General features: G+C 45.5%; 1 protein-coding gene and 1 long non-coding RNA gene across 6 annotated transcripts in view; one reads left to right on the top strand and one right to left on the bottom strand.

The window, feature by feature from the left end:
- The window catches only part of LOC146771009 (uncharacterized), a 52,054-nt gene extending 41,536 nt beyond the window's left edge, over positions 1-10,518 (bottom strand). Inside the window, exon 1 of the long non-coding RNA XR_014975316.1 lies at positions 9,795-10,518. This is a non-coding gene — a long non-coding RNA (uncharacterized LOC146771009). The remainder of the gene's footprint in view (positions 1-9,794) is intronic.
- LOC146771008 (uncharacterized) lies at positions 8,854-17,342 on the top strand. Of its 5 annotated transcripts, XM_085640361.1 has the most exons (5): positions 10,524-16,328; positions 16,425-16,503; positions 16,598-16,695; positions 16,777-16,847; positions 17,231-17,342. In XM_085640361.1, exon 1 carries the CDS (start codon positions 13,294-13,296, stop codon positions 14,725-14,727), a length of 1,434 nt encoding a protein of 477 aa, XP_085496487.1. In that variant the 5' UTR covers positions 10,524-13,293; the 3' UTR covers positions 14,728-16,328; positions 16,425-16,503; positions 16,598-16,695; positions 16,777-16,847; positions 17,231-17,342. The 5 variants fall into 5 exon arrangements, 4 of the variants coding, with proteins under 4 accessions (XP_085496487.1, XP_085496486.1, XP_085496485.1 ...); XR_014975315.1 differs by adding an exon at positions 8,854-9,052 and having other exon boundaries at positions 16,235-16,328; positions 16,598-17,335; XM_085640360.1 differs by having other exon boundaries at positions 16,598-16,847.
- The last annotated feature ends 8,363 nt before the right edge of the window (positions 17,343-25,705 follow it).

Genomic DNA, 25,705 nt, shown 5'->3' with positions numbered 1-25,705 from the left:
AACGCCAGTAAGTTTCTCCCGAAGAATATAACTCCCCTTTATAGAACGATAGAGTTGAATGAATGAATGAAGTGATTTTATAAAGTGCGCATTACCCGAAGGTGTCTTATCACTAAGCGGATCAAGGACTGAGGACATAGCAACAAGCCGAATTAGGTCTGAGTAACTTTATTGTTACCAGAGGGAAAGAACTAGGTCTTTAGCTGCTTTCTAAATAGCTGCAAGCTAGATTGAGACCGGAGGGCAAGAGGGAGGCAGTTCCATAACTTTGCCCCCCGGAAGGTCTGCATTCTGCGGCCCCAGTTTGCTCGTTTAATTCTGGGGATCAGGACCATGTGCGTCGAGCTAGATCTTAGTGTTTTACTGGGCGCATACCAGTTGAATCGTTCCTGATAATAGAGCGGACCAGTACAGTGAAGAGCCTTATGTATTAAACACAGAGACTTAAATGAGATTCTCTTCTCCAAGGGTTGCCAATGAAGACCGTGTAGCAGGTGAGATACTGGTTTAAAGCTAGGGATGTTCAAGAGGTTTCTGGCCATCGCGTTCTGTGGGGACTGCAATTTTTTTAGCAAATATTTCGAGGTGACAAGATAAAGGGCATTGCAGTAATCCAGTTTGGATCCTATAAGGGCCAGCATTATGGTCGCCTGTAAATCCGTTGGGATGAACGGGAGAATTTTTTTGAGAACTCGTAGCATAAAGTATCCCCCAGAGGTCACTGCATTGATCTGAGCATCGAATCATAATTTGGTGCCAAAAATGACTCCCATGTTTTTTTTACTTCTGCACAGGCTTGGGCAGGTCACCCAGCTCCTGAGGCCACCAGGATCCATTCCAAAAGGAGTCTTTCCCAAAGAGCAGCACCTCAGTTTTTTCTGAATTTAATTTAAGACAATTCTTCTTCATCCAGCTGGCAACTGCAGCCATCCAGCTGCATAAATTGTTGGCATCACTTTCAAACTGAGACGAAACGGACACCACTATCTGAGTGTCATCCGCATAGGATAGTAGTACAGTCAGGTCGAAGCTCAGAATAAGCTTCACCAGGGGGGTGATGTACACATTGAAAAGTGTGGGGTTAAGCGCCGATCCCTGCGGCACCCCACAAGGGAGGGAGAAGGAAGTGGATTTTGCAGATTTTTGCAGTTTGGTACTTGAGATAAGCAAGTATGTTTATATAAAATTCCAAAAATAACTCCTGGCACATTCCAGTCTATTCTTCCGCAGTGCTGTTTCAGACATGTTCCAACCATATGCAAATCAGGTCTAGTCCTGCTCCAATCTCTTACAACAAATGAGCCAGGACCACTTTAAAAATTTTGCAATTGTCAGTAGCTGTTTAATTCTCTTTAGTTAATTTATTAACGGGCAATCTATGTCCTTTTTATCTTTTTATAAATTTCCTACTGGCTTCTTGTAGCTTGTGTTTTTATGTATCTACTGTAATAATTGTATTTTTCTTATGTGCTTACAAGATATCTTGCATATCGAATAAAAGCTTATGACTGACACTACAGCTAACAACAACTCAAGACATTTCCAGGCAAGGAGCAACTAATCTGACCGCTTCTTGTGCTGTCTCTTCTTATGCTCACCTGGATGTAACCTCCCACACCACGGAAGTGATTTATGGACCATTTTATATTTTCTATTTGTTCTCGCTGCTGCTCAAGGCGTCACCAGCCAGTCTGCAAAAGCTTCCACAGCCTACTCTTAAGGCCATAATGTATTTTTTTGGCCAAAGATTCCGACGCATATGCTGCTTTTTCTGGAGTGAATGTACCTGGCGGTCTGTGAGCCTGACAACATTAGACATATACTGCTGTGGGTAAAATATCTTGCTTAGCAGCCATATAAAAGCAACATATTGATAGCTGGTCATGGTGACAGTTACTTACTAAAGCTATCTTATACTATAGTACACCGAGGTCTTCAAGCTGTGGGTTGTATCCCTCAGGGGAGCCCAAGCTATTTTGAGTATTGGGGTGCAGAGAAACCCAGAAATAAAGCTCCCTTAAAGGTTCTGTTATGTAAACAAAAGGGAGATCCCCCAGTCCACTTATTAATTATAATTGATTATTCTTTAGTGTGAAAAGTTGATTTACCCGGCTTCTAGACAGAGTGGGCAATTAAGGTGGCATAAAGTAGCTCTCCTTGGGTGGGCTCCTTGGATGATACAGCAAAGAGGTCTTCAAGCACCTTTGTTATCCTATGGACAGAGTTCTCTTTTAGAATCACCCTCAGGTCTACAAAGTAAATACTTCAGTCTCTCAAGTCTGTGTCTTCTCTTGAAGAAGGGTGGGTTCCCAACCTGGCTGAGGGAGGATGGCTGCTAGGTCCAGCCGCCCTCCAACTCTTGAACACATTAGGGCCAGGCAGCAGCACATCCTCCCAGACCACTGCCTCTTGACTACTGATAGAATGGGTCTGCTTATATAATGTATTTTCCAAAGAACCCCCCTTCCAGGCACCTCTCCCTCAATTGCATTGGTCCTGACGCTGAAAGCTTGCCCCTTTTCATGAGTAGAGTGTAGGCTATTGGCTATTGCATTTATAGACACACCCTTAGTCCCCTCCCCTCCCCTCTAAAAATGGGCGAAACCCCTACTGAGTGTCTAACTGGGTGTGGAAGAAGGCAACATGGTGGGCTAAACTGCCCGGTTCAGAAATCAATCCTGTTTTCCATAATTCGGATTCATGACATAAGTGCACAATAGAGAATAATAGTTTAATTACGTAACAAATTTATAATGACTATTCATGTAGCACAAATAGATACAGAAATGTTTTTTGCCACTTAATATTGACACCCAACTCAATGACATTAATTTTACTTAGCTTGCTAAGAATGACGCCCCACGAACATTCAAACTCATGGCGCAAAGATCGCAGAGAGATGTCTGCTGCAGGGGCATAACCCTTTAAACTATTTCAGAGGATAGGATCTTCTGACCTACAGGTTAGAAAAAGAGAATGCACTGATATACTAGGATAGATTCGTAGGGGGAGATTTACAAACATTTTGCGCTGGGTTAGCGTAACTAAAGTGATGATAACCAGCGCTAAATGTTTTTTTTGCTATTTATTTTCCAGCGCTAAACTTGTTTTGTGCTAGAAGTCACCCTGAAAGTAGGACAAAGCAGCGCGAAGCACTGCTTGGCGTTACTTAGCGCCAATGTGGCATTACACGGGTGGAACGTGAGCGTTCCCATGCAACCACCCATGCCTTTTGACAAGAAACCATATTTACAAAGATTTGTAGACATGGTTTTGAGCTGACAGTTAACGCCACTTTAAAGGAGGCACTAACTAGGAGAAATGCTTTAATTTCTCTGTGCTTTTCCGACTTTGCATGAGTACTGCATAGTGGTAAAAGCTTTCCATTGTGTCTAGGCATAGTATTTTGTACAAGAAGGGTACCCTTCCTGTACAAAACCTATGCTTGACTCATGCACACACCCTAGAGCTAAGGTGTGTGGATGGCACACGGCACCTGAAAATAGTACCAGCGCAAGGGAAAGGGGAGGAGAGAGACGTATCTCTGAAGATAAGGCGCTCCCCTGCTCTCTCCCCCCCTGTTGCACAACGCAGCGCAGCCTCGTGGGGGGCTGCGCTGCTTGACTTTTTTGGGTAAATCTCCCCCTTTGTATTTGAAACTGAGGTTTTAAAGTGATATGCAGTGCTCTGTAGAAGATGTATTAACATTGCTACTAACCTGCAGGACTGTGGTAATTAATGGCGTGCAAAAACATGTGAAAATATGTGCATGTGCTCATATAAATGTACTGGAGGCAACTGGGTGGAGCCTAAACGTGGCATTTTGTTTGCAGCAAAGATAGCCCCAATGAGTTGTAGTGTCCGGCTCCTCAGTGAATGCAGATGGCTGGAACATCATTAGGCTGAGAACTGAGAGCAGGCTGGCCAGGAGTGGCATGTTCTGTGAGGATCTGAGGCTAGTCCAGGGTGTCTACAGGGCTCTGAGGACCACAGAGGGATTAAGGGGCTCTTGCAGCTGCCACTGAGGGTTAGCAGAGATGCTTTGCAGATATCTGAGGGCCAGCAAAGCAGGACTGAGGGTCAGCAGACGTATACTTCATGTTCAAGAGCGTGTAGAGGGGTAGGCGGGAAGGGCATGGTGTCTGTAAGTGCAGATGAGGGTCTATGAGTGCAAATGAGGGTCAGTGAGGCCAGTTGTAGGTATTTGAGGGCTGCCTTGAGGTATGTGGAGGACAGGTTAGGGGTTCCCATAGTTAGGCAAGAGTTTCTCGTGAACAGTTAATGCACCTTGGGTCCTGTGTATCTCAGCACAGCTTTACAAATGGAGGATGAAAGCAGTTTGAGGTGCCTTTGGAACGGTGGTGTACCAGTATAGGGGCCAAGGCAGACCGAGCTCCAGCAGAGTGGGCCTGAGCCCCAACAGAGCGGCTTCTAGTCACTGTGCGTGTGGGAAGCTTGCGCTATGCCTTACTTTGCTGTACCTGTTCAGTGTGTGAGGGAAGCTTGCTTTGCTGTGTGTGATTCTTACAGCGTTGGATGCAATTTACAATACATCAATCAATCAGGGAATTGTAAGCGCGCTACTCATCGTGAGGGTCTCAAGGCGCTGGGAGGGTCAGCAGTGCTGTTTAGCCGAAGAGCCAGGTCTTAAGGGTCTTCCTGAAGGTGTTCAGGGAGGGGGCACGTCTGATGTCTGTCAGGAGCTCGTTCCAGGTCTTGGCCGCGATGTAGGAGAAGGCTCTTCCGCCTGCTCTGGCGATGCGAGGGGTTTCGGCGAGGGTGAGGTTGGTTGATCGGAGGTTTCTCTTGGGTACGTGGAGGGTGACTCTGTTGTTGAGGTATTTGGGACCGGTGTTGTGTAGGCACTTGTAGGCGTGGGGAGGCACTGCGTGCATCACATTTGTTCTGCCTTCTTAGCGCTTAACCTCTCACAAATATCACTCAATTCTAACAATATGCGGACAGTATTCGGCATTCATCCTTAAACATTACTTAAGGGGGCTTGGTATAAAAAAGTTTGAAGATTGCTACTGTACTAGTTATGATTTTACCACGTCTCATTGTTAGCACAATGGCAGGCCATTTGCATGGCAACAATGGCAGCACTGGGAGATCAGGAAGACCATTTTAGACAAAACATATAGGCCCTGATTACAGGAAATGCACATTTATGGACAGGTATACTGTGTGGAGAGAAATAGTGTTTCCAGCCAGCATCCACGCCCATAATTTCAGCTATCATAACCACATCCGCTGGAATTAAGCAGCAGGACAGGACCAAATTATGTGGCAAGCTTGATTAAATTATGTGGCAAGAAACACCAAATTATGCGGAATAATGTAGCACATTTTGTGATAGTGTTACATCATTTCTTTTTTCTTTTTTTGCATAGGTTGACTCTCTGGGCAAACGTTTGACTTTATTAGTACTAGTTTGACACTGATACAGCAATAAGCAACAGAAAGATGAACAGGAAACCTTTGTAAACGGCCTATCACTGCCCTGCAACACCTTGCTGCAAGTAACTTTTGATCCATTTGATCTATAAACAATTTGTTTTGTTAAAATCTGCAGATACTGCAGCAGATGATAGACCATGTGGCAAATGCTGCAAATTGATATTTATGTGAAAAATGCTGAAGCTGTAAAATCGCATAATTCCAGCGGCCCTGATTATAAGTTATTTCTCATGGGATGGGGAATACCTGCAGTCATGTTTTTTTCAGACAAAATCCCACGTGGAACTCTCAGTTACATGGCGATTAATGCTCCCATTTACCATGTGACTAGGCGGTGCGTCCTGGTGAGAGGGAAGAGGAGGATGCGGCCTGGCAATGGGTGGTATTAAATGCTAATTTTACGTTTTTTAAGGTTGGGTTCCGTTTCTTACTGCTAATCCTACTCCAATTAAATCTTTTCAAATTCCAAATGGTGCTACTCAGCTGCATGTGCTGTCAACACATGCTATTAATTAGCGAAATATAACAAGTTCACAGACTTGAATGCAGTGTGCATTCAAGTTCACAGACTTGAATGCAGTGTGCATTCAAGTTCACAGACTTGAATGCAGTGTGCATTCAAGTTCACAGACTTGAATGCAGTGTGCATTCAAGTTCACAGACTTGAATGCAAGGTGCATTGTTCACTCAGAACTACAATTCAAACTGAATTGATCACAATCTGAACTTCAATGTGCTCATTTCAGAGTTTCACACATTTACCTCTTCATGCATAATATATATTTAACTCATTGTATTTGGTACCATACCGCTAGTACCAGTTGCTCATTGCTTACAACATAATACGTCTGTGAACTTGGTATTAAATGCTCCCATGTATCTTAGCAGGAATCAGTCAGGCTCTAGACCTGGGTTTGACTGTACCTGCACCAAATCCCAAAATGATGTTACCAGATGGTTTGTCTGGTGTTTCCGCACCCAGGAAATCCAGGTGCTGGCACACTGGGCCAGTCGTGGTCGGGTAGATGATATTACTCATGCGGTTCCCATTTTGCCCTACTCGTAATTTGATCCCATGGTGGCTGATGCTTGGTAAAGAGGCATCTGACCACACCAGAAATAAAAAAAAGTCAAAAAGAAAAACAGTGTTCCATAAATCAGAAAAGTAACTCAGGGATCACTATGAGTAGAACAGAGTATAAACTTTCAGCAGCTTCGTGTTTAGAGATATCTTGGTTCTCGAAGAGACTCAGGGCACCAAATCCTAATTACAGTGGGTCTCCTCTTGCCAAGGGGCAGAAAGCGAAACCTGGATGTCCAGTGAGAAGTTTCACTGCAAGCACAAATGGTTGAAAACCATGAAACAGAATGAATAAGAGACAGCTTGCGGTACCCGGAGTAAATCCGGGGTCATTGAGGGTTTCCATGAGCTGCAACAATGGAGGACATGGGAGAACATTTAAAGCGCTATATTTAAACCATTAGCATCCTAAAACTTCCACAAACCAAGAGTGCTCTGAGCCCTCCCTTAGACAAGCCTCCTTCTCAAGGCCCTGATAGAGGGCGCGTGCTCTGCCTACGGCTGTTGTTTTAATACTTTTACACACTCGCTGCCTTAAGTGCTCTGAGACAGCTATAAGGTGGCATGAAGGCTCTACATATTAGACTCGGGACACATTTGCATTCCCTAACTGTTTAAAAAAAAAAATACGACTGAGGGACCACACAGTCCCAAATGCTGGGGTTGTTGCTGAATATCAAAACTTCAAGCTTTTCTTTCACCTCACCGCTGTTTCTTCCACTACTCTTCTCTTTCTGTCTGTCGCCCTCTTCCAAGCTCTTTTTCATCCCTCCTTTCTCTCCTTCTCAATGGTTTTGCGCTGTTTTACTGTCTTGTGCTATCGTTCTCCCCTTTCTGTCTTTGTCTCTCTTTTGTTCTGGGTCAAAACCGAAGGATGAACAAGCATTGGCATAGCCAATAGGTCTCGCCTCTGGACCTTATAAGTGCTTATCAATGCAACAGTTTATGTTGTTGCACCAAGGAAATTGTGCTGGATGACTGTGAGCTATTGTACCTTCAGACGCTTGATGTTCAGGTTTTAATTCACAATATGTTGTAATACCTTGTGGTTTTCATGGTACTGCTTCGGTAGGCGGTTTCATGAATCCTACTGTGTTGCACTGTTTTTGGTAATTTGGGACATCTGTGTAGTGTTCTGGAGCAACAGAACTCTGTGTATTGTCACAAAAGGAAAGGCATAAGTCACACCACTGATAACAGCTTTAACCTCTTCTGTGCCCATGACGAGATAGTCTCGTCATGGAGCACGGTCGCGCTGTGCCCATGACGAGACTATCTCGTCATGAACCCCACCCACTAATGAAACGCCCGGCACAGGAGGGGGAAAGGGCGTGGCACAGAAGGGGTTAAGGTAGGATTTAAACCATTGATTGATGGCTCTAAAATAAGTTAAATAATTAACTGCGGTGCTAGGACTGGTGTGCCAGAAGTGCTGGGCAGTTTTAAGGGTTTGGTCTAAGGGAGACGCTGACGTCACATTGCAGTAGCACCGATTAAAGAAGAGTTTATAATGACGTCATTGGCGCTGTGGAACAGTCAGACGGGCAAGTCCCAGTGCTATAGCCACGGTCACAGGGCAGCAGAGGAGGACCAAATTATGCCAGAGGTGAATAAATATTGCAGCAAGAGAGATTATACGGCATAATGTGGCACATTTTTTAATAGCATTATTTCCATAATTTGTCAGTTTCCCACAGGTTAACATCTGTCCGCGCAAAGGTTTCATCTCATTAGTTCCAGTTTAACAGCGAAATAGACCAACAAGCAACAGAAAGAGGGCAGGTCAACCTTTCAAAGAGCCATTCACTGAGCAGCCATGGGAGTTGCTGCATTTGTAGTTACTTTTGATCCGTTTGACGTTTTTTTTGTACATCTGCAAATTATGCAGAAGATTATGGTTTATGAGGCAAATCCATAATGATAAGGAAACACAGCAGCTGCAAAATCGTTTAATTCCAATGGACCTGGCTATAGCCCCAGGGGACAGTGACGTCACAGCGCTGCGGCACGGACGTTCGAAAAAGGAGGTCCACTTTAAGATTCAGCATGAGTGTTGTGTGTTGTGAGTTTGCTGTGAGTTTAGTGACCTGTTAAACTAAGAATTCAAATGCAGATAATGAATATAAAAAATAGGTCATTTTAAACAGGTCTCGGAAATACACTCATCAGAACCAAGGGAAACAGTTTTATCGCGAACCGCATAATAGACTAGTAAAGTTTTTTCTAGTGGGCTTGTAGTCAGTTGTGACACAGTCTTTTTGTTTTGCCGTTTTATATAGCGCAAACTCGACCCGAAGGTAATCAGAGCGCTTTACATGAGCACCAGTTGCATTACAGACGGACACATTCTGATTAAGTGATTTTCCCACAATCACAAGATGCTAACCTGTGGGCTTCTGGATGACAGGGAGAGAGAGGCCTCCGACGGGGGAGCAAGCAGAATACAGGGACTCTGGCCTCAATCCAGGCCCAACGGCGGTTTCGCTTTCCTGGCTGCTCGAGGAGCAAAAGGTAAAGTTTTGTTTACTGGAGCCGGGGCGGGGCTGAGAATGAAAGCAATCAGCAAGGCTAAAACAGCATCGGGTGCAACTGGGAAATGCCGAGATCTTTGTTACAAGACTTTGATGATAATGTGTAGGATTGTATCACAGACACCTTCCCACACAGCCTGACAAGGAGATCTGGAACGCTGTTAAAAACGTATTTTGTTTAGCCAAATTAAGCTATCAATTTGTTACTGTCAATGAGTAAGTCGTATTTATATTTCCTGTAACCTACTACATTCTGCTGTGTCTGCCTTGTACGCCCAAGTCATCTTGAGTGAGTTGACATGGAACTAAAAGGCCCTGTCAGAAAAGCTCGGTAGAACCACCTGGTGTCTGCACTGTGAATTAACACATTGTAAGGTTCGCCAGTGTTTTACACATTCCGGGGCCTATACACCAAGGAATTATGGAGTTAGTACAGTCGTATCCCTGCAGTTCTCTTTCACGTGCACTTATAAGCCTTGTAAATTGGCCCGAAAGCATCTAAAACGGGGATAAAATTAAGATATTTGGGAATGATCATATAGAATTACTTCGTTTTTCAAGGCTGATCCAAAATGGCTGCTGAGTAGGAGCTCCCTGCAAGAGCTCCGGGTTGGGGATTATCGCATCGGTGTATATCCCTGGTAAACCCCGCCAGCTACCCTTCTCTCTCTACTGCATCGTGTGCCCTGTAGCACTGGATCGCCCGGACCGACCCAACTTACCTCGTCGCAACGTTCTGCAGCCCCTCAGCATCCGTTTGCTGTGGTGCGCATGCAGAGACGGTCTCCGGGACTCCTGGCGAGCCTGGGTTGCGGCTGCGAGGGACACATCGCTGGACGAACCTAGGGTTGTGTGCTGCTGCACCCGCTGCTCCCCTGCACCTTCCGACGCTGAGGACAGCGACGCTGAGGACAGCACAGAGACGGTCTCCTGGACCCCTGGTGTGCCTGGGTGGCCAGCCGCGAGGGAGACATCGCTGCAAGACCTAGGGGTGAGTGCTGCTGCTCCCCCGCAGGTCCTGACGCCGAAGACTGTGCTCCCCGGGCAGCTGGTCGGCGATTCACCTCGCGGAGAAAGCGGAGCTGGGCGCTGCTTTCCGCCTCCAGGCGCTCTCAGCTGGCTGGTTCAGTGCGGGAGCGTATGTGACCGGTGACCTATCTCACCGCAAATAACTCTAGTGGGAGCTGCTACAGACGCCAGCTGTTGGCCCTCGGTGTGTAGCTCATAGGAGCGTCGAGGCCTGATCTCGATCCGCCGCTCGTCTGGCCTTCGGCGTGCAGCTGATTGGAACGTCGGGGCTCTAATTGCATACCGCTGCTCGTCTGGCCAGCGGAGCGGCCAAACCCTGCGACCTGGCCTCTCCCGCCGCAGGCCTCCCACAGGAGCGATGGATGACCATGGCACCGCAAACCGCTCAATCATGTATCCAGCAAGTACAATATAGAATTGTTAATCACCAAAACGCCAACTGTGGAGGCTTGCCCTTCCTGACCACGGTGTTCTGTTCCATCGAGGACACTCGGGGCTCACAGGCGGAAGCGGGGTTCGACGGGCCTCAGTTCGAAGCCACCTCTCGGCCCCGCCCCCTAGGATGATCTCGAAGAAAATGACCTTAACCCACAAAATAACGCGATCACTGCCTCGTTGTTGCCCCAGTGTCTAAATTATTATCATCATTCTGGATACAAATGACTCCAACATTTCAAGGCCACAACTCCCCCTCCAATCAAAAGAGGACCTGGATCATCTCAGCTGCCGATTCTTTATACACCTAAACAAACTTTTCGGTCTCTTCAAGGTAACGCTTGTTTGGGCATTTTACTCTACTACCATTTGTTTGCACATGTATGTCCTCTGATATACTTAAGATGGCAGCAACCATAGTTTATTCTCCCCTAAAATGGCCGAGACCATAAATATCTCCTGTCCTGTCCACTCCCAGCACCGGCCACAGCTACCGACTTAAATCAGTCAACACTGAAATAGGACTTCCTTTCCATCTTTCAGCTCCTATGGTCAGCGAAACTAGACTCTATTGGTGGTTCCCCAGAGCCCACACTTCCCTAATGGACATGGAAATAGGACTACACGGTTGCTCCCATAGGCTATAGAAACTGACTATGGACGACATAACTGCTTTATTAGCTCGCTCGCTTTGATACGACCTTCCTAGTTTCCCACCACCCTCCACCTCTCATTAGCCTGACCTCCCCTTCCCCTCAGTGAATTTACTGTAAATCCCTCACACTACACACCTCCAGCCTCTCCACCTCTAAGCCCTCGTGCTGACCCCTTTTTTTTCCCCCCTTCCCTTGTGTACCTCTCAGCCTCACCATCACTCGGCGCCCGTGGCTGACATCCACCTACCCCTAAGCACGTTTCGCCTCTTACCGTGCTATACGCATCATCATGGAGCGCGCAGGTTCGCACTCCTATAGCATTACTTATCCCCCTAATCTCACCAAACAATCTGCCAAACGATTTAGGCACAACTTTTTAAAACTTCACCCCGAAACTCTCTTCGATGATCCTTATTTCTCACCTCACAGTGGGATTACTACCACAGATTTCATTTTCCACACGAAACGAAGAGCCCAATAGAGAAAAGCTTTCCTAGCTTCGCTCTCGATCTCCTCCACGAGGAAAACCTCTCACGGTATAGCTTTCGGTATTTCCCCCTCCCAGCTCTTTCCTGCGACAGCTACTATCACCTTATACAATAATGCTACTATCCTCATCCAAGCCACAGACCATAAGGTAAACCTTTTTGACATCTTCCCCATCATTAATAATATGGTGTCTATGCCCCACTTGGCTACTCAACCCACACCCCGCACCAGCACAAAACTGTTAACACCGCCCACACTGGCAAACAACACCACCCCTCCTCCTCCTCCTTTTCCTCCTCCGTCCCCCACTCAACTTACTCTTCCCTTCCACACACCGCAGGTCACCTCCTCCTCCCCACCCTGCAGGCCCGACACCCTCACCCTTAGTCAGGCCCGACACCATAAGCATCGGTTCCTTCTGGCATCCCCCCCCTGAACACCATCAATCCCATCAACACACCACACATCACTGCACCCAACCCTATCACTCCTCAGCCCTTCATGACTGAGATAGCATGCGCCCCCCCCATAGATTTGGATCCCCCTCCTTACCTTTGGCCAGAGCCTCTTGGGCCTTCGATAGCCGTGAGGGGAACGGCTCAACAGTAGTGGCAGCGGAACGGCATCACCCAGGACAAACGCCGCCGTGAGGGGAACGGCCTACAATTCCCAGCACTCTTTGCAGCCGCGCACGCCAGTGACGCTACGCGGCCGCGCCGGACCAGCATAAAGGCTGTCAGGTGCCCCCGCAGCGCGGGACGCCTTACCTTTGGCCAGAGCCTCTTGGGCCTTCAACAGTAGTAGCAGCGGAACGGCATCACCCAGGACAAACGCCGCAGTGAGGGGACCGGCCTACAATTCCCAGCACTCTTTGCGGCCGCGCACGCCAGTGATGCTACACGGCCGCGCCGGACCAGCATAAAGACTGTCAGGTGCCCCCGCAGCGCGGGACGCCGTACCTTTGGCCAGAGCCTCTTGGGCCTTCGATACCCGTGATGGGAACGGCTCAACAGTAGTGGCAGCGGAACGGCATCACCCAGGACAAACGCCGCCGTGAGTGGAACGGCCTACAATTCCCAGCACTCTTTGCGGCCGCGCACGCCAGTGACGCTACGCGGCCGCGCCGGACCAGCATAAAGGCTGTCAGGTGCCCCCGCAGCGCGGGGCGCGCGCGGGCAGCGTCCGGGCGAAGCCCGGGCCAAGGGCGGGCCCGTCCTTGCCCGTCAGTGACAGGAAGAGGCAGGGCTGGGCCGCCCCTCTAACAGCGATACTGTGACTGGGAACAAAGGATTGGGAAGCCCGCCTATCGAACTGTGAGTAAACATTCACCTGAAAGCACTTGTCAAGTAGAACAGAACCAGTAGCAAGTATTCAGGACTGACTCCCTTTTATACATTAAGTTACTGGGATTCCAATCAATATAGAATTGCGAGTGTGGCTAGAGCAACCTGGAAGATACAAAAAGACATTGAATAAAGGAGCTGGTGATTATTTGGGGTGTTTAAGACTCATACGGGTGTCACGGGAAAACCTGTAGGGGTTGTCGAGTGATTGGTGGGAGCATAAGTTGTTACATACCACCAGGTGGTTTAAAGGGTAAAACAGAGGTAGCATGGCAGGCACAATCAGAACACGCTCAACCAAATCAAAACTAAGGTTACCTACCCAGTTAAAGCCGTCCACTATGGAAGACGGCATATTGCCCCTACAGGTCCAACCCACGGCAATTGACCGTATGTTGCAAAAAGCCATAGGAGCGGTCTCTAGCGAAATAGAACGTACTGAGAGACGCCTATCCCTGACCCCAATATTAGAGATATCGTCCCCAACACAGGTGATAGTCTGCGAGAGAGTTGAATCTTCCCCCCACCAAACCCCAGAGTCGAGTGCTCCGGATCTCCCATGTGCCCAGCAGACATCAGAAAGGGACACGGGAGACCAAACTTTGGGTATACCAACAGGGGCATGCAGGAAACGTAAAGTCGGCCCAACGGAAGTTAGATCAAAGAGATCTAAAATTGGCAATGCCCCACTTATATCAAAAAACAAAATAGGGACAGGGAGGGAGGCTGAGCCTAAACAATATGCAATCCCACCACTCTGGTTGTCGCAAATTATGGCTGACCTGCAATTACAACTGGAAACCTTCATAGCCAGCCAGATTAAACCACTTGTGAGTAGATTGGATAAGATATTCAACGAAGTAAAAAGTAGGGATAGGGCATGTAAGCCAGTATCGGATGCCACTCTTACTCCTAGTGTCAGTGGTTCCAATTGTGCCTCAGCGGATGAGGGACAACCTAGCAATTTAGAGGAGAGACAAGCCCAAGCCATACAGACCTCAGCACGAGAGGTTCACATAATGCAGCAGATGAAGCCCACAAGCCAAAAGGAGAAGTCCCAGCAAAAGGGAGTGCAAGGGCAGGACCCAAATGTCACACCAAGGGACTATTTAAGCCCCCCAAACACACTTCAAACAAATCAAGTGCCCTGTCAATCAACGAGTGCGCTCAGGTTAGCACCCTTAGTTTCCCTCCCAACGATAAATCTACCGCCAGAGGCATGCCCATTAGTAGTGATTCTCACAGGGGTCCCAGAACTTAAGGGCGATCAGAAGGAGTTCCATCAGGAACTGAAAAACAAGGTCATACACTGGCTGAGTTGTAATAAACCCTTGCCACAGGGGAAAGATGGAGAGATCCTTTTAGTCAGAAGGGTGAACTGGCTTGGTAACAGGCATAAAGATATCAGCGGAAACTGCATCATTATCAACTTTAGGGATAGTAGTGTGGTTAAATACATCCTAAGAGAGGACATAGCAACACATAGCAGGATTATAAAAGCTCTACCCCTGGACTATTTTTATCCTCGTCAATTTGCCCCAAATATGGAAAGACATCATGAGGGTAGACAAAGGGACATAAGTCGTATAAATCCTCATGTAATTCAAGGATGTCAGAGAGTAAGGATGGAGTTGCAGGAAGTAGGCTTGGCTATGTGGGATAATAGATTCACCCCCCTCATGTTCCTAGAGGATAATGACTGACTAACCCATTCTCCTGTCGTAATGTTACATCAAAGTAATGAAGGGGAATTTAACATTCTGAGGGTTGAGACAGATGAACTGCTGAACACAGTACAGGCTGCCTCCCCCTTAGTTACGTGGCAACCGAACAACACAGACCAATTAGTACCATCACCGGAAACAAGAGAGGTCGAGTCCGCTGATCAGCTAAATATCACCAGTGGAGATACATCACGCCCCGATAGAGCGGAAAGTGAGATAGAGGATGGTGGAGGGCTTCATACGCATACTCTCTGAGCCTTCTCGATTGTTTCACATCGTTTTATTAAACTATTTGTAAAACTGTGACACATTAACTGTCCTTGCAACTTGTAGGTTACATCGTTTATCAACGATGTTGTGTTGTGTTGTGATAATAAGAGCACGAACTGTGACATTGTTACGAGTAACACATGTCACCTTAATTTACCACACTGCGCGCCTTTCCGATCGTTTTTCATCGCTTCATTATATAATCTGAAAAGCGATACGCTAAACTCATAGGCCAGCCAATTAAACACACTGCAAATGAAGCCTCATACTAGAACTACGTCACACGCATACGTTAGGCTTTAGAATCGCACCAATTAGCAAACACGACCTTAACAAGTGACAGCCAATATAAAGGCTACATACTGGGATACATTGTTTCAATTGCTATCCAAGGAGCCCGGTCGATATCGTCAACGCGTCGAAAAGAAAGGTAAGATGGCTCGCAACCTAACATTATCCCCAATATGTAATAATAAATTAGATTACCGAACTAGTTAGAGCAAGTACGAGACTTATAAATCAATTTGAATTAGTTGGAGAGCAATCATAGAAAAACGCCCGTTATTTATTCTGTATACGCACACAATGTAGCCGTCCCGTTTAGCAATACATGAACGGAAAGCCGGCAATCATTTAGATAATTAAAACTGTATACATATCGTCTGAATCGGCATATATGCTAAAGTACGCCCGTCAACCGCTCTATATACAGACACTATGTAACCGTCTCCTTTGGTAATATATGAACGAAAAGCCAGTAAACATCGAATTAAATCAAACTGTGTATATACCTGGTTAAGCGTCACACGTGCTAAAGACCCATTCGGGCACAGTAACTAATAGCCATTCTTAAACTCGCAATCGCCTTGAATGTGACACATTATGTAGCCGTGCATTTTTGTAATACATAAATGAAAAGTCGGCAAACATCTAGATTAATGAAACAGTCTATACGTTTCCTTTTTAAGTGTCACACACATTAAAAACCTATCCGCCCATACTAATCAGTAACTATTCTCATTTTCAAAGCGACTCTATTAAGGCCCGCTAGCGAATATCACAGAAAGTACTTTTAAACCATGCAAGAATAATACCCTTTCGTACATGTATACATTTTGTCTGTAACAATAATACAGCAATTAATCAGATTTCTACATCTTCCTTCGAGTATTACCATTATTATTTTTATTCAAACCGTGTCATTTCCAATCTTTAGGTTATATCATACCTGTGACGCCTCTTCAACAGTGTTTTATTTACCTACAACTTTCTATCAAGACCGGCATGTACAAGAATTCATTAAATACCAGGTAATGCGGCACCACACAGAAATACAATGTATACTCCACATGCAGTTAGATATATATCACGGCTCTTTAACATCATTATACTTCCACTTTTTCTAGGTTTTAACATACATAAGAATCGTTTATACGGAAATAACAAAAGAAATGTCAATGACACACAAATCTTCAATCTAATAAGGTAACCTATCAATGATACCAACAAGTAACTAGGCTGTGCAGCTATATTTCCATATAAATATTAGCTAGTCATGTATTCTTTATTTCCGCCTTAGGTTGCGCTATATTCTTGGATTCACCAGAATGCAACTATAAAAGAATAGCTAGCTCATCTCCAAATTTTCTATTTTTGAGCGAACAAACATCAATTAAGGTATAAATTAACCGGAGAAACCTTAGAATAAAGTTAATGTCTTTAAATACAAATAGCTAACTATTTGCTCCACATTAATAGGTATCCATCAACAAGAAAGATTAATTGCCTACCCACCTGGAAAAAGCCTCCTCCTGAACCTTGAAATACAGGTAGACATCTAATAAATTGCTCTTCATTCTAAAACTAAACTAATGAAGACCTTATATTCCTTCTCTATACTATTCTATTATTCTATCTTTCTATAGAAACCATTACGAACTACTAATAAGCTGAATGTTAAAAAATAGAATGTACTCTGTTAATGTTTTACCTAGATTACGAAGCTAATCATATCCCAGAGATTGCTTGTTTTTGTCTATGATCATACATAATTATAACCATGTGACTGAAGGCATACCTTATATCTATCATCCTGAATTATCAAGTCAGACCTAAGAGATGTTAAACCCAATTAATGAGAGAAATTGTAGAAATTGTAAAAAACAGTGACGAAACATTATTTAGAATCTGTTTATTTGTTTTTTTATTACAGGAATTGTGGCCTTAGTTTTCCTGACGAAGGCGTAAACTACGCCGAAACGCGCGTCGAACTATAAAAATCTGTGCCACTACACTTGTTTATCTTTTATCTTTATGTAACCCGTTATTTATTTTAACATCTGTTATAATTCTTTTATTATGTATAGAATAAAATTGTTTTTAATTGTGAATGTATATAGAACTTCTAATTAAAAAAGAATCACAATCTTATTTTCTGTTTCGTCTCACTGTTTAAACTGGTCTGTCTACAAAAAGGAAAATATTGACTATTGTTGTTTACAAGAATTGCCTAGGTTGTTACTCTACAAATATATTGTACCCTGTCCTAGGAACTTTCAGGGGGTCCTCATTTTCTACACAAAAAAAAAAAAAAAGGAACACCCCAGGGGCACAAGGGAATAAGAGGGGAGGGAGGCTTAGGTGGGGTACAAGAAACTGTTCAAAGATCGGGTCAGGCAAGGAAGATAGAGGGTGGTTTAAATATTATCTCCTGGAATACGGCTGGATTGGCAAGCAAGTTTTACAATCAGGAGTGGAGGGAATATATTACAAAATTCGAGGTAATAGCCCTGCAGGAAACCTGGGTTACCGAAAATAGCATTTTTCATATAGAGGGGTTTAAATGCTTTTTTATTCCAGCCTTAAAACCCAGCTCTGGCAGAGCTATGGGGGGTTTATCTATATATGTGGATTTGAGGGTGCAAGGTAAATGGTCAAATATATTAAGTCCATCCCGCAATGTACAAGCCGTAAGGTTCGAGGGGAAAGGACTTGGCCTGATACTATACAATATATATAATCAGGGTGAGGGTAATGAGGAAAATGGCATTTTGGGAGCATTAGACTGGATATTGAGTAAGGATTATCCATATGCAAATGGAGCAATGCATCCATTTCACATAATTATGGGCGATCTAAATACTCATTTATGCCCTTTCCTGTTTTCAATAAGCTCTGATTGGTCACGCTGTCCCTCTAAAAAAGGTCCCCATTTTGCCCATACACCGGAAGGTAGAGTCCTGAGTAAGCTTTTGATTAGTCACAACATGGAACACACAATGGACATGATGGCCATGGGAAGTGACAGCACCCTCCCCCCGACTTTCAAAGGGAGAGGGTGCTCGTCAATCATTGATTATTTTTTAGTTTCCAGGCCCCTCAAGCGCTGGATCTTAGAGGTTGGAATTGAGTGGAACCCATTTAGTGATCACAATCCTTTAATAATGAAATTGCAGTACCAGGTTTCACCCAGGACATGCACAGTGGGTGGAGGTTTAGTGAAGGCGACAGACCAAGGAAGGCGGCTCAAGTGGGCCAAGATTGAGTGTTCAGCATTCTACAGAGCCCTAATTGAGAAAGGGAAACAGCCCATTGAAGAATGTCTTGACATGACAATTGAGGGACCACAATAATTAAGTGCATTTGGGAGGATTACCAGTCTGGTTGATGGGCTTTTAACAACGCGAACTGCAAAAAGAATCCCAAACCAACCAAGATGGTTCGATAGTGACTGTTCACGGGCCCTTAGAGAACTAAAAAGCAGCCTAAAACAGAAGCCCAGGAATATAGACAGGGTTACTCAGTGCAGAGTAAAATATAAGGCCGAGGTTAAAAGAAGGAAATTAGTTCTTCAGGGGGAAGTGCGGGCCGATCTAAGGGAGGCAGCAGAAAGTAGGGATCTTTCAAAATTTTGGAGCATAATCAATAAACCCTGCTTTCATGATAGCCGCACCCCGGAGGTTGGTGTAAATATCCTCCCGGAGGAGTGGGTCTCACACTTTAAGAGCTTATATAACCATGAGAAGATGATCGTCGCCCCCGAAGAAGTTGTTATCCCGCAGGAACAGTGGGTTGAGTTTACCCTAGCTGAAGTAACCATGGGAATTGAGGGCCTATCAAAAAACAAGGCACCAGGTCCCGATGGGGTGCCACCCGACCTGTTCATTAGTAACGTGGCGTTATGGGCCCCATTAATGACTAGGGTAATAAATGCAGCAATTAGGTTCTGTCTGCCGCGAACCTGGTCGACCGCCACTATTGTTACCATCTTTAAGAAGGGTAACAGGGATAACCCCCAGTGTTACCGGCCCATCTCACTGATTGACGTCTCTGCTAAGATCCTGGGAAGGGTAATCCTTAATAGACTAATTGAATGGACCGAGGATAACAACATCATCTCGGACATTCAATATGGATTTAGATCGGGAAGGTCAACCAGTGATCAATGTCTGAACCTGTACATGTTAGTCGCCAAGTATACCATGACAAGTAATGAATCCATCCATCTAGGGTTCATGGACTTGGCGGCTGCCTTTGATCATGTAAATAGGGACAAACTGTGGTTAATGATGAGCCAACTTGCGATTGAGCAGGGACTGATTACAATTCTTAGGGAGTTACATAGAGACACAACAGCTAGGGTACGCTATAATATTGAAGGGGGCCTCACTGAAGCTTTTGTGTGCTCTAGCGGGGTGAGACAGGGGTGCATACTTGCGCCCTTTTTATTTTCTCTTTATATTAACAACTTAGAGCAGACCCTGATTGCCTTAAACACTGACTGCCCGAGAATTGGCACGCGTCAAATTCCAGTCCTGCTCTATGCAGATGACGCAGTTTTACTAGCTCGTACCCCGAAAAGTTTGCAGATTCTAATAGATGGGTTCGTAAGGTTTATGGGTACTTTAGACCTTTCTGTAAACCTTGGTAAATCATTTGTAATGAGGGCAGGCAAGAAATCCCAGTCCAAGTTTACACACAGAATTGGGACTCACTCATTGGAAAGTGTGCAGATCTTCTCCTATCTAGGGATATTGTTCGATGAAAGGTTAAAATTCACATCCCTGATAGAAGAGAGATGCGGAAAACTAATATCTTCAAATGGTGCAGTGACTAGTTACGGGCGAAGGCTAGGAAGATGGTCCCCAGAACAAGTAATGTATCTGTATAGCTCCATCTGTTTTTCTAAAGCTCTGTATGGAGCAGAAGTCTGGGGCTTCGCAGATACTAAACAACTACAGCGGGAGGAAAATAAAATCTTTCGGTCTATACTAAAAATCCCTCAGAGTACCCCCGCTATCATTGCCCATAGAGAGCTAGGGAGGCCATATATTGAAGACATGGTCAAGTATAGACCCATTTCAGCGTGGCTCAATATTTGGTCAAACCCAGAAGCTAAGATAAGTAGGCTAATATTGAGTGACTGTCTAGGAAGAGAAAAATGGATGAATATACCTTGGTTTAAGTATGTTAAGGCCACCTTGGAGAGTTTGGGTCATTTAGAACTCTTCACAAACCCATTAGTAATCAGAGCGCAGGATAAACCCTTGTTAAAAAGCTTGTTCCTGGCCCAAAGAAACGCTAGTAGAGCGTTGGAAGAAGGGACTAAGGGGTCAGTGAACGCACATAGCCTTATCAAGACTACTGTGGGAATGGAACCCTATCTTTGCCTAATGTATAATGCTCAGGACAGATTTTTAATATCTCGTTTTAGGCTCAATCTTTTATCATATTTATTAGCTGATCCACAAGGCTACACTGTTTCGATTGAGCAGAAGGGTGCCTGCGGCTGCGACAATTTGTCTCCGCAGGACACCCTTCATTTTGTATTTTTTTGTTCTTATTACTCCATTCCAAGGCGAAGTTTTTTAATTAATATTTTGAAAAAGGCCAACCTGACTCAAGCCAAATCAGCGCTAATGTTTTTACAAAGGGCAGCTGATCCATTGACCTTGTGCTGTATATTGAACTTCATTAAAGTAGCATTGAGATTAAGACTAACTAAAGGACAGGTTTAAACTGTGATGCCAAGAAGCTATGTATCTACTATGTGACATGTTCTTTTTCCCCTCATCAAATGTTCTTATGACGTTGATTTAATTGTTTTTAAAAAATTTTTTTTATATTGTGTATATATGCTCTTTTATGGTGTTTTTAACATCCGAATAAAGAACTTTTGATTGATTGACTATGGACCACATAACTGCTTTATTAGCTCGCTCGCTTTGATGCGACCTTCCTAGTTTCCCCCCACCCTCCACCTCTCATTAGCCTGACCTCCCCTTCCCCTCAGTGAATTTACTGTAAATCCCTCACACTACACACCTCCAGCCTCTCCACCTCTAAGCCCTCGTGCTGACCCCTTTTTTTTTCCCCCTTCCCTTGTGTACCTCTCAGCCTCACCATCACTCGGCACCCGTGGCTGACATCCACCTACCCCTAGCACGTTTCGCCTCTTACCGTGCTATACGCATCATCATGGAGCGCGCAGGTTCGCACTCCTATAGCATCACTTATCCCCCTAATCTCACCAAACAATCTGCCAAACGATTTAGGCACAACTTTTTAAAACTTCACCCCGAAACTCTCTTCGCTGATCCTTATTTCTCACCTCACAGTGGGATTACTACCACAGATTTAATTTTCCACACGAAACGAAGAGCTCAATAGAGAAAAGCTTTCCTAGCTTCGCTCTCGATCTCCTCCACGAGGAAAACCTCTCACGGTACAGCTTTCGGTATTTCCCCCTCCCAGCTCTTTCCTGCGACAGCTACTATCACCTTATACAATAATGCTACTATCCTCATCCAAGCCACAGACCATAAGGTAAACCTTTTTGACATCTTCCCCATCATTAATAATATGGTGTCTATGCCCCACTTGGCTACTCAACCCACACCCGCACCAGCACAAAACTGATAACACCGCCCACACTGGCAAACAACACCACCCCTCCTCCTCCTCCGTCCCCCACTCAACTTACTCTTCCCTTCCACACACCGCACGTCACCTCATCCTCCCCACCCTGCAGGCCTGACACCCTCACCCTTAGTCAGGCCCCGACACCACAAGCATCGGTTCCTTCTGGCATCCCCCCCTGAACACCATCAATCCCATCAACACACCACACATCACTGCACCCAACCCTATCACTCCTCAGCCCTTCATGACTGAGATAGCATGCGCCCCCCCCTTAGATTTGGAACCCCCTCTGCTTAAGCCCATTGCCCCCTCCCCTGTAACATCTTATCTCCCATAGATACTTTCTCTACCATTACCTCATCTACGCCCCATATTGCCTCTCCCTACACATCGTCCCCTCAGCACACCCACCCCCCTCCACGTAGATTGTTGGCACATAACTTGACACCCCACCATCTTTTAGAAACCTCGTTTCCGGCAGTGCAAGCCACCATCCCTACTCCTGTCCCTTCTTTTCCCGCACCCACACATCAGCCTACCACTCCCACTATCCATCCACCCCCACAACCCACCCACACTCACGCACAGCAATGCCTCCACCTCCTTGCATACCAGCTACTGCTCACACACCCATCCTTTCCTCAGCGCAGCCATCCACCTCGCCTATATCTGCTCCAGACCCTAGACTAGATGAAATTATGATCGCGCTGCACCAAATTAAAACGGAGCTCCACTCTTTTAAAGTGGTGCTGTCGAGACAATCATGGCGCTCTATTTCCTCTAAAACCTATAACTCAATCGAGCGCACACACCACACTTCTTCCATCTCTAAAACTCCTCCATCCAGTTGGAAAACAGTCTCGTCCCACAACACACGTACACGCCCTATGCGTAGCATCAATCAGCTCTCGGAGAGCGACCTTCTCTCTCTTCTACACTCTTATGATCCTGCTCTGCTCAACCCCTGTATGTCCTCTAAGTTGACCATCCCGACCATCCACCTCAACCCCTTCAGACCTGCTACCTACAACAATAGAGGAGTCAGCGATAACAACCTTAGAAGAATCCCTCTCACTCAGGACTCCTCCCCCTCCCTCATCTCACCCCGTCTTAAATGTATTTTGCTAAACTGTAGATCGGCCTCTAGACATGCAACCGATATAGCTGACCTCATCATGTCACAGGAGCTGGACAGGATAAAGTTAACTGAAATCTGGCTAACAGAATCCTCCACCCCACTCATCGACATCCTAGTCCCACCAGACTATGACATCATTAGATTGGACAGATCGGACAAGATAGGGGGAGGTATAGATTGTATTCATTGTAGCAACCTTACTGTAAATAGAGCCATATCGCCTATTTTCCCCTCGTGTGAATACTTATGCCTGGCCATTAGCTGCAATGGCAAACTAGTATGCTCACTCCACATCATCTATCATCCCCCAGGAGACAACCTCCTCTTCACTGAACACTTCATGGACATGATCTCTACTAACAACGGGCGGCAAAACACTCAAATATTCCTTTGGCGATTTCAATCTCCATTGGAATGACAGCAATGATGCCGCGGTTAACAGCCTCAAAAACTTCCTGGATGATCTAGCCCTCATCCAATCCTGCAACAGCCCGACACACAACAAAGGCTCAACCCTTGATTTTATAATCTTGAAATCTGACGTCAATCAGCTGGACTCGATCCAACCCTGTGATTGGTCGGACCATCATATTATCACCTTCTACATTAAGGAAACTTTAAAATTCAACTCGGCTCATTCTACAAATCCAAAGATCTGGAAAAGAGACCTGAAAAATCTCAACCCTAACTCATTACCCTCCTCCAGCTACAACCTGCTTCAGGACCCTCTAGGTACCTCCAACGTCCATGACCACACCAACCACTACCTCAACGCCATGTCCACGTTAATCAATGAGGTAGCCCCCCTGCAACTTAAGAGAGCTCCCACCAAAGTTTCTAAGCCCTGGTACAACGGTCTTCTTACTGAGGATAGACGGGCCCTCAGATCCCTGGAACGCAATTGGAGATCAGCTCCATCTGCTAATCACCTCAAAGTACTAAGGAAAAAGAGAAATGCTTACTACAAAAAGATCAAGCGCACTAAAGCAGACTTCTTCAGCCACCAATTAGACCAAGCTAAAAATCGTCCCCAAAAACTTTGAGTTAATCAAAACAATCCAAGGACGCACCTCCACGGCTACAAAACTTAGCTCGCCCACAACCCAACTGTGAAGAATTCTCTACCTTCTTTAATCAGAAGATCGACAACATCAAGATGGATCTCCTAAATGACCGATTACCTCACTCTGATCCTCTTACGAAAATCACCACTACCCTCCCTACCCCGCCATGCCAACTCCCCCCTAAGTCTGGCCCAAAAAATGATGCAACATGGTCTTCCTTTGACTCGTACACCGAAGAAACCTTAGGCAGGATTCTCAACGCCTTGAAGCCGGCCAATCACCTCACCGATCCTCTCCCTGCGAATGCTGTCAAAGACCTCGCACCATGGCTTCTTCCACTCTGGACCAAAATCATTAACAGTTCTCTTCAACAAGGCTGCATACCGGACTCCCTCAAAATAGGACAGGTTTCACTAATTCTAAAGAAACCTACAGCCGACCCTACTGACCTTAATAACTATCGTCCTATTTCCAATATTCCCACCCTCGCTAAACTTCTTGAAAAATGTGTACAACGCCAATTGACTAAACACATTGATCACTTTGACCTTCTTGATAAACACCAATCAGGTTTCAGAGCAGGCCACAGCACCGAATCTGCCATGATGCACATTATTGATGATGCGCTACAAATCCTTGACCAGAACGGATCTTGTTTACTCATCCTACTAGACCTATCATCAGCCTTTGATACGGTCAAACACGAGAACCTATTAGATCTCCTGGAACACAGAATGGGTTTATCAGGGTCAGTGTTAAACTGGTTTACCTCTTTCCTCCATAACCGTACTCAAAAATTCAAGGTCAACAACACGCTCTCCAATTCCTCACCAGTAACGTTGGGAGTGCCGCAAGGGTCCTCACTTTCTCCGACACTGTTTGACCTATTCATGGAACCCCTCACCAAAATGCTCCATGATTCCAACGTACATTTTCACATGTACGCTGACGATACACAACTCTACCTCAAGAACAACACCCTAGAAGACATCAATTTGCTGAACTCCACTCTCAGGAATACCCAGTCCTGGCTAGCAGATAACCATCTCAAACTGAACGCTCTAAAAACAGAATTCCTCCTTATAGCCCCACCTGCCAGAGTCCCCTTAATGCAAGACTTGATCAAACAGCTTACCGCACTCAACGTGCAACAAACCATCGTGGACTCTTCGAAATCTCTGGGTATTACTCTTGACAGCAACCTCTCTATGCAAAAACACATTAGCAACGCTACAAAGGGAGCAAACTTCCAGATAAATACTTGGAAGCTGAAACCCTTCCTTTCAGTCGATGACTTCAAGTTGGCAGTACAAGCGCTAGTCATCCCTCGTGTGGATTACGGTAGTGTCTCCCTTTGTGGCCTCCCAAAAGCGACAACTGCGCCCCTAAGAGCCTCAATAAACGCTGCAGCGCGACTCATCACTGGCTCGAAAAGAAGTTCACACATCTCCCCTGACTTAAAAGCCTTGAATTGGCTACCGTTTGAAGCTAGGATCCACCTGAAAATAGCATGCATGACGCATAATGCCTTACATCATAATACTCCGTTACCTCGCACAGAAAT

This window comes from Triturus cristatus, unplaced genomic scaffold, assembly GCF_964204655.1.
Source record: "Triturus cristatus unplaced genomic scaffold, aTriCri1.1 SCAFFOLD_149, whole genome shotgun sequence".
Lineage (NCBI taxonomy): Eukaryota > Metazoa > Chordata > Amphibia > Caudata > Salamandridae > Triturus > Triturus cristatus.
The sequence above is the reverse complement of the archived record's forward strand: the minus strand, read 5'-3'. Positions and strand labels throughout refer to the sequence as shown.

Bases quoted from the DNA above. Each gene is read 5' to 3' on its own strand.
- LOC146771008 (XM_085640361.1), top strand. From the start codon at position 13,294: ATGGCAGGCACAATCAGAACACGCTCAACCAAATCAAAACTAAGGTTA.